The following is a 9010-nucleotide window of genomic DNA, read 5'->3' on the forward strand; positions in this document are numbered from 1 at the left end:
AACCGCTATTATAAAGTTCGATGTTGCAGTCCGCTGAATTAGAAAGGTACGTAGAAAAGTAAGAAGGGAGAGGAAAGATGACTCCTGACTCCACGGAGGTACAGATTGGCCGTCAGCCACTGCGTGGTCTTCCGTTATTACTCTGAAGAGGCTTGTTCACCCTTAGTTTCTAGGAGAAAGTGTCTAGTTCCTTCTGAACACCGAAAAGAAAAACGCGATATTAGCTTCTAACCGAGCCAGCTATAAAAGAGGGACTAGAGCTCTGGACTGTCTAAGCCAAGTGATGCTCTTCACGTGTGCGGCGATACAATGGCGCATGATCAGTGCTTTTTTCTGATCAGACACTTGCCTTGTAAGATAGGCTTTTTTTGCTCGTGACATAAGAAGACATTTCAGAATGGAGAAACTGCAAGGCGTTTTCTGAATTCCCCTGTCAGTGAGCCGACGTCGTACGAGCAGAGTAGAAAGATCGGTCGCAGCCCTCCGAGTGAGTACGCCTGGGCGCCCTCTGTATATGAAAATGTGGATGTCGTGCTGGTTAGGAAAGCGACACACCAGCCAGGAAACGAGACTGAGTGGGAACTCACCAGCATCGGGTGATCGGAGTCCACGGTCACTGACCAGCTAGAAAGACAGCGAGGACTGTTCTATGGATCAGCTGTGGCAGCTAGAGAAACGCCGACCAAAAATCTAGACATACGGACAGCCTGCAAGGCTACCGAGCTCGATTGCCGGAGAACATACTAAACAAGTCGAATGTCTTATTCTAGTCCGATGAAAAGAAGAAAAAAGTAGAGATTATGTTAGTAACCTGTGCTATCCGTGAATGTCCCAAGGACGACGGCGCGCGGGCGAATAGTGCTCGTCGATGGTGGAGCTGCTGAAAACGGCCTGGAGTCACTTCCAGAAACTCCCGATCTACCTTTCCTTTTCTATGGCGATGGGTCTTCACGAGTAAAAAGGTCCGAGGCCAGAATGCGGAACCTGAAACGTTACCCCCTTGGGCCGCAACAAAGCAAAAGACCGTCTCGTCACTTCACCCTCGGCCCTCTTAGATTTTGCTCAAATGAAGAGGACTGGATAGACCGTCAATTCCGGCATCCCGAGAATGTGACAGGGTACGCGATCCCGCGTCCCAGCTCGCTGGGAGCGGGTAAGAGAAGAGCACTTCCTCCCAATGCACGGCACTGTCGAGCATCCCCGGCAATTGGCAATCGCACGAGCGTAGCTGAGGAATCTCGGAGTGGCAGAGAAAAGACGTCTTACTTGGTGATCACTTTTATGCATTGCGTCTTTGTATTTCGCTTGGTCCTGCCGTGTCTTTCGTTGTCAAGAACTCTGTAGTCGTTTTTTATTATTAGCAATGGCGCGCCGATTGTTATCTTCTATCGCAGCTCTTGCCCTGGTGGCTCAGAGCGCCATGGCTGGTCCTAAGGACAAGCAAATGGCAAGGCCGGTGCCACCGCCCCCTCCCCCTCCGAGTAAGGAGCTCCTTCCCCTTCATATGCAGACGGAGTGCTTCAAGGTTCCCTACAGCGTGGAGAAAACTTGTTTGAAAAAGGAATCTGTTTCCAGGCCGTACACCTGTCCGCAGCCGACGACAGAGGAGGTTTGTCGTCCAATCCCCGTAATGGCCGACGATATTTGCCATCGGATTGTCAAGCGCGAGGTCAAGTACGACTGCCCCAAACCAACAACTCAAACACTCTGTTCTCAGGTTCCCGTCACGGTCGCGGCCATGTGCCGGCAGACAATCAAAGAACACGTGCCTCATACATGTTCCAAGGAGATTGCTGTCCCTCATTGCCAGATTGATTCAAGGCCGGTACCCGACACTTGCTATGACACACAGTCCTACGTCCAGGAATACGAATGCTGGAGCAGTGAGACAGCCACTGTCTGTGATGTAGAGATGAAGGAAATCAAGGCCGTCTGCACCCGAGAGATTGAAGTCCCTGTGGCCTACGATTACGAAGATACGATACCGGAGAAAGTATGCACTGTCAAGCTCCATACAAAACACGGGCAATGCAGAAAGTCCATCCTCTCTGAAGAGCAGTACCCGTGTCCTATGACTAAATGGGATCAGAAATGCTTTGAGACCATGAAAATGCTTGATGTCCCCTGCGAGAAGGAAGTCGCCGTTGAAGAGACATATGACTGCTCCGAGATGAAGCCACACAAAGTGAGCAAAATGTGTCCAAAGCGGGTCCCCAAGAAGGCAAAGATTGAGCGTTGTCCCCCACCAAGCAAGAAACTCCGCAGATTGGGCCCTTCGAAGAAAGGAAGCTGCTTTATGGAAGAGGTAGATATGGAAGAGATCGTTCAGGTCCCGTGTGAGGAAGAAGTGATGGTCATGGCTCCCAAGGTATGCACCAGACAGGTTATGAAGAAGGTCCCGCAGATCTGCCATCAGAAAGTACCTGACAGCCAGTGCGTTATGGAAGAAATGTCCATTCCGAAGATGTGCACACGCCCCGTGACAAAGGATGTCGAGGTGCCTTGCGAGTCCCAGGTAGCCCAGGAAGTTTGCGAAACGATACCCCGGAAGGCAAAGAGACAGGGCTACAAATTCGAGAAAAAGGTCGATACATTCGAATGTGTCAAGCACGATTTCGTCGAAAGCTGTTACGAGGTAAAGAAGCCAAAGAAATCCATCTGCGCTGCAACACTGCTGAAAAGCGTGTCGTTTGAATGTCCTCGTCGGGAATTCCAAGAAGTATGCAACGACTTCCCTCAAGTTATTGCGGAGCCCTGTGTGAAGGAAATTCAGAAAGAGGTGGACTATCCTTGTCCTGGTCAAGCCACGGAGGAGAAGTGTATCCACGTACCTTCCTACGAAATGGCCCAGTGCTCTACTGTTGTCGAGCAAGACGAAGAGTATCCCTGCCAAAGAAAAGATCTCGCAATCAAATGCGAGACGTTGAACCTCGATAGAATGGGAACCTGTTTCAAGACTGAGGTGACGGAGGTGCCTTTCACGTGCTACGAAACTGCCTACAAGGAGGTCTGCGCAGACATACCTGTGACCCACGTGCCTGCCCCTCCCGCCCCAGCAAAGAAACTGTAAATTATCGACATGTAACTATGAGCTCATTTCACCCTGTTCCATACTTTTCCATGATATTCACTATTCAGCAATGTGCGGTGCACACTTCACAATGATTTGTGCTTCGACGTGCCGTCTCATCCGACAGTGATATACGCCAACATTTTTGAGTGGAAAAATCGTGTCCTATCAATGCATTTACTTTCAACCGGAATCCGCTCCCTCCTGTCCACTTCGAACGCGGGCAGGCTACTCGCCACTTTCAGCTCAGTCGACCTATTGAACTAGTGACCAATATGCGACTACCTGAAGTTACGTTCGCGTCCTGAGGTTACCGCTCAAACATCTTCACAAGGAACACCTTAGAAAGACAGGCAGTCGAAGAAGTAATGTCTTCTTCCGGCATCATCTTTCGCTTCACGTTTTGTTTCCACGTGCTTGGAGGAAACCCAGGCTCTACCGTGTCATGCGGTCACGTCAAGCGCACCACTCGTAATCAATTCAACATATTTAAAATTTACTCCTTAAACGCGGACATTGGAGTACAAGGTACCTAAGTGTCTTCGCGTCATCGACGTACCAGAGACCGCCGATGCCGCAAGAACCAGAACAGGAATATGGTTGGGTCAGGCCGCTCTTTGTTTGGGGCCGCCATTCCGTGGACGTTGCTTGGACGACAGAGCTGCAGTCTTGGAGTGGTTTATCGGAGACCAACCAGCATGCAGCGTTCCCGGAGCACCCACTTAGCTTCCGAGGTCCTTTATAGAAGCTCGACCAACTCCCGATGAGGCTTAAGATAAATTGGCGAATTGCCGTAGCCTCAGCTTGAGAGATGACTCCTACTCTTCTGCGGCTGACACTTTTCCGCAGCTTTCCCTGGAAATCGCTCTCCTCTGGGGAAGCTGATTTAGTTGGTGCAGGCTGGCTTCGGGGTTTTGTCTCGTCTCTTCGTTGCCGAAGTTGTAGCCCAAAGAAGCGCCATTCCCTAGGGAGGGTGTCCGTAGCGTAGGTGGTGAGGAACTTGTAGTACCTGGAGCATGATGTGAGCTGCTCTACAGAAGAGTATTGGGCACCATCAACCCGGGCTACGAGCAGACGAATCCACTCATCTCTTGTCTATACTGCTGAGACCCGGGCGCAACGGGCTTACCAAGAGAGCTTGGTCTAGCAAGAGGCATAAGCCCCTATGTATATAGGTAGAAAGAAGTTGCTACCTCGAGCGGAATCAGACGGCGTGAAGTCTGCGCGAGTGAACCCTGGTTCTGCCTCTCCCTTTCAAGGCGGGCTCGAAGCGACACACTATCACATGCTACGTAGGAGTTACCTTTCTTACTCGAGTGTCGTGAAAGCTGTCCGTCGGTGTTGATTCTCTTCAGATGGCATGCTACCAACACCAATATTGCAAGGGTGAGTTCAAAAGTCGCTGCGCGCACACACTTCAACCCCGCCGTTCAGAAGTTACGTGAAGACGCCCCGCAGTGTGGCTTTCAGTGCGAGTGGGCATGCCGCATACTCTCCCCAGGCTCCCTGCAATGTCTGGCCAGGTGATGCTCGGTGGCCTTACACTGGTGACATCTGTACAAGTCCCTTGGGGAAGTCGGCCTGCTCAGCTTGGTCCTGCAGCTGTAAAAGTAGACCACCGTCTTCAAGTAGTCTCCGCGTCGGAGCTACACGAAGACGCTTATAGTTGCAGATCCACGTTCAACAGGTCGCGGCATCGTCAGCAGATTTCTGCCCGTGTGTCACTGCTCACCAAAGTGGTCCGTGCTCGGAATATGTAACTGTGCACACCAGATTACCGTCGTTGTTCAGGCAAGCGGACAATCGTTCAACCGATACGAAAGGGGAAGTCCGTTGAGTGAACCGTGGCGGGACCGTAGCTACTGTAGCCACCAGCCGACAAAATTTCCCGGTGGAGGGGGAGTTGTTCCCAGGGACCCCAGTTGAGCTGTCGGGTGTAGAACTCAGAAGACAAATTGTTTGTGTCCAGGCATAGCATCCATCCCGGCTTAGACGGTACAGAGTAGACCGCGGGTAACGCACCACGGTGGGCACTATCGCTCGGTCCCGAAAACTTAGAGACGTGATCCTATCCGTGGCTTCTGCAGTCGGTCCTGTTGCCACTGTTTGACAGGGTACGTACCTTGAGACGTAACGGGTGGATTTCACCGCCTCGGCGCCCTCACCTCACGTGCCTCCGTTGCACGTCTTGTAACAACTGGCTGCGCGGGCAGTTTGCTGCTCGGTAGCGAGCGTGCCTCCTCGCAGAACAGGCTAGTCCCGCGGAACAGAAGTGCCTCGGCTGCTGATCCAGAAAGGTCACCGTCCTCACTAGCTCATTCCGGCAACTGCTGCCATGTATGCGTCTAGGTACGGAAACTACCTCAGGACGAAACCAAACGCGACACTCAAGAAGTCGAGCACATCACTGTCGGACGAGTGGCGTCACACATGGGTTTAAGCCGCTAGCCATCCGGTCTTCGTCCGCGCGGGGCTGCAAGACTGGCACGTTCTGTAGTATTCACGCGATAAGGAGCTAAGTAGTGAAAAAACGGGGTAGCCAAGAGTTAGGAAGTACTTATGAGAGCTGAGATCCTCCCACAGATACAATCTGTGATTCAAAATGGGGAAAAGTTGTTCACCAGCTACAAGCAGACCAGCACGCCCTGGCAGCTGGCCGCCGCTGTGAGCTCCCGTCGGCTCGTACGATACATTCCTCATCGCTCCGCTGTCTTTTCGTTCTGATAAGTGCCGCGGTTGTCTTTCCGCATTCTGGGTCAGACGACTTTTCTTGCGCAGGACCAGTTTTTTCTTGGGTAATTTCCTTTTCGCCTCCTTTCTTTCACCGAGAAAGTGTAGAAGGCCGGTGGTTCAACGTTGGTGAAAAGACGCGCTTCTGGTCTTCTCAGTTTTCTAGCGTCTCTTCAAAGCAGGAGCGCCTTTTCCGCCAAGCTTCACCCTTGGGACCGCCGCTTGCAAGGCGGTCCTCACCTTGCAGGAACTCTCACTTCTTCTGTCGTGTTTATACCGTCCAACCTTTTTCTCTTCAGGTATCTCTTCAGAACTGTCCCGCATTGTTTCTGAGGGAAAGAGCCTCCCAGCGGCCTCGGGCGCGCGCTATGAGGAAATTTCTTTGGAGACGAGGTTCGTTGAGCTCTTCTCTTTGCGTCACTGCGGCGGCTGACTTTCAGAAGTAGTACTCTTCTTCCTTATTTCCCTTGTTCATTTTTCTAGGACTGCACTGTAGCAGAGGGCCATTCTGTTAGTTGTGCGGCTGCAGCCCCAGTCTGCGTGTGCGTGTAGACCGGTGGATGACGAGGCTTCTTTGAGCATACTCCCTTTTCTCTCACCGGCGTCTTCAAGATGGGGAATACTGCTTGCTGCGGCTTTGAGGGGGAGGATCGTGCCGATTTTGACGTCAGTAGGGAGGGGGAGCCTGGCGACCGTAAAGAAATTCACGTGTCGAAGGAGGTGTTTGCTAGCTGGATGAAACGGTTCGAAGGTGGGGATTCAATGGAGGTTCTCTTTCCAGACGGCCATCGTATTGACTGCAACTTAAAGATCGATCGTCCTAAGAACTACATGAACCTTTCGTTCAATCAGAAGGTCCGGCCTATCCAGCTTGATGACATCAATGCGGTCCTGTACGGCTCCTACACGAAAACACCTGAATGCAGTGACAGCAAGATGCTGCAGAATCCGTGCGTTGTTGGATTTCGACTCGGGAGTTCGGGCCGAGCTATTGCTTTCTCATTCAAAACCGTATCAGATGCTCATTGCTTCATCTCTTTCCTCGAGGAGGAGATCAAAAAGAATGAGGCAGGGAAACCGAACACAGGGGCCAACAAGTAGATTGACTCGAGGTCGTGATAGTAGTAGTGGTAAATGGTTAGTTAGCTCGGGTCTCCCGTCTCGCGCAGTAAATCTAGTCTAGTATAGTCAAGTGCCCCGCTCCCTTGTGTTCGTCGTCTTGGTAATCGGCGATTGCCAAAGATGGAATGCGCGTGGCTTCTCTTTTCCTTTCTTCTCATTTTCTTCGACACGGTGGTAGTAGTAGTGGTTAGTTAGCTCGGGTCTCCTGTCTCACGCAATAAATCTCGTCTAGTATAGTTAAGTGCCCCGCTCCCTTGTGTCCGTCGTCTTGGTAATCGGTGATTGCCAAAGATGGAATGCGCGTGGCTTCTCTTTTCCTTTCTTCTCATTATTCGTTCTGTACGAAAAAGTACGCCCCCCGCTTCTTCGCATGGGCTTCTGTGGTGATCTTGACGCGTAGTATCGTGCTTGTAGAATCGGAGTTGGCTTTTGCGATGATGGAGGTGATGGCACGGTTAGTCGACCGACTGAACTGTCGTGTCCAGGAATGTCGAGGAGGTGTGTGGTCCTCAAACCTGATGGACATCTCACTTGTCCATTGACATCATCTGCTAGAGCTGGTTGCTTGCCCTTGGGCAAATTTGTCGCATGAACGCTATGTCGTGAGTTTTTTCCATGTGAACGGAGTCGGATAGTAGCGTCACCCCCTTCCCCGCTCATGCTGGTATGTCGGAGTGCGATCTTTTTTTCATCTTTCATCCAGTTCTTGCGTTTTGTTGTGAGGAAGAAAGCCAACTTCCGATACACTCGGTCGGTCTTACTAAGCGTACGTACTTACCTTCGTGGGAATTCGTTTCCCTAGCCAGTGAGCGATTTGCCCTGTCTCGTGTCAGTCACGTTATGGAGACGCCTCTAACTGAACGGGTACATAGCCCGTTCGCGGACCGAGGAACTCAAGGAGGCGGATAGATAGGTACGAAGAACACACCAACGTTTCTCTCGGCGCTACTATGGAGTTCGGGGATGTGTCGTCTCATTCGCGCTAGTTGAAGCGATAGTCCCACAGGAATATTGATGCGAGCTGGCTCCAGTCTAAACGTTGTTTGTTATTGAGCAGCTCATCTGTTGTAGTGATGTGGTCGAGCTTGCAACGACTTTTGGTGTTAGAGGCGCGCTAGTCAGTTAGGTAGACGGTCGTTCCGCGCATACAGGCCACTGCAGTCTTCGCTTTTGAGCAGCTTCCGCCATCCGTAAAGCTTTCGAGCGGCAGCTGGTCGTCTTTTTCGACCGCAAGCCGGACCCTTCTAAAAATGTGGGACTGACTAGAAAATTCGGCTGCCTTAGGTCCAGAGTGCATGGCAAGAAGGCATACTGCCGTTTCGCTTATGATGAGGGTCCAGTCAATTTTCTTGACTGCGTGCTCCTTTTCATCCTCTAGTTCTTTTTCCCTCAAACCCGGCGAACAAATGTAGCTGCCGCGGCTGGTTGCATGACTCTGGATCATTGCGCTACTCAGCGAAGAGTCCCCCGAGCTAGGGTTCCCCCCTGTCCCTGCTGCTAGGAATTACGGCAGTCAGGTTCCAGTGGAGACTGATAGCCAGTCTTCTTTCGCTTTTTGACCGCTTTGTTACGTTTCGGAAAATGTGTCCGCTTAGAGCAGCGTACATAGGTTTCCCAACTCTTGAAGCTGAACAATGTGCAGTTGGAGATCCGCATCTTCTTGCGCGAGTCCGCTCGTAACTCGCTATCCGTTGGCAATCCGTTTGCCAAGTCATCGCGACTAGAAACCTGTGTTTATACGTTGCATGGTGGGAGAGTTTCTGTCACATTTTAGCTGGGGCTAGGAAGAGAAGGAAGGCAGAAGAACGGAACTCAATAGAAGCCTCTGTCGGTTGCTTCTTTCGGGACTATACGTGCCAAAAGATCTAACTGCCTGAGATACCCTGAAACGGCCATCCCTCATGCTACCGCTTCCCTGTCACTTCTCCTCCCCTACTTGTGACGTACAGTCCCCGCCATCCTCGGCCGGAGACTGTTCCACGAGAAGGCGTTCTCGTGATCGAGAGCGTGGTTCCCGACACGACAACCACTATCCAGCACCTCCGCAGTGTTGGAAGTGCTCTGAACGCAACAGGCGGCCCACCAGAA

At 51.6% G+C, this 9010-nt stretch overlaps 2 protein-coding genes across 2 annotated transcripts; both read left to right on the forward strand.

Moving 5' to 3' along the window:
- Positions 1–1361: 1361 nt before the first annotated feature.
- Positions 1362–3070, forward strand: CSUI_005484 (toxoplasma gondii family d protein; the record flags this gene model as incomplete). The annotated part of the gene is made up of 1 exon (XM_068065660.1): positions 1362–3070. The coding sequence occupies exon 1, from the start codon at positions 1364–1366 to the stop codon at positions 3068–3070; it is 1707 nt and encodes a 568-aa protein (XP_067922363.1). The 5' UTR covers positions 1362–1363.
- Positions 3071–6412: 3342 nt separating this feature from the next.
- Positions 6413–6901, forward strand: CSUI_005485 (imc sub-compartment protein isp3; the record flags this gene model as incomplete). Its single annotated transcript, XM_068065661.1, has 1 exon — positions 6413–6901. One exon carries the CDS (start codon positions 6413–6415, stop codon positions 6899–6901), a length of 489 nt encoding a protein of 162 aa, XP_067922364.1.
- Between the last annotated feature and the right edge of the window lie 2109 nt (positions 6902–9010).

The sequence above is a fragment of the Cystoisospora suis genome, assembly GCF_002600585.1.
Source record: "Cystoisospora suis strain Wien I chromosome Unknown contig_2658, whole genome shotgun sequence".
Lineage (NCBI taxonomy): Eukaryota > Apicomplexa > Conoidasida > Eucoccidiorida > Sarcocystidae > Cystoisospora > Cystoisospora suis.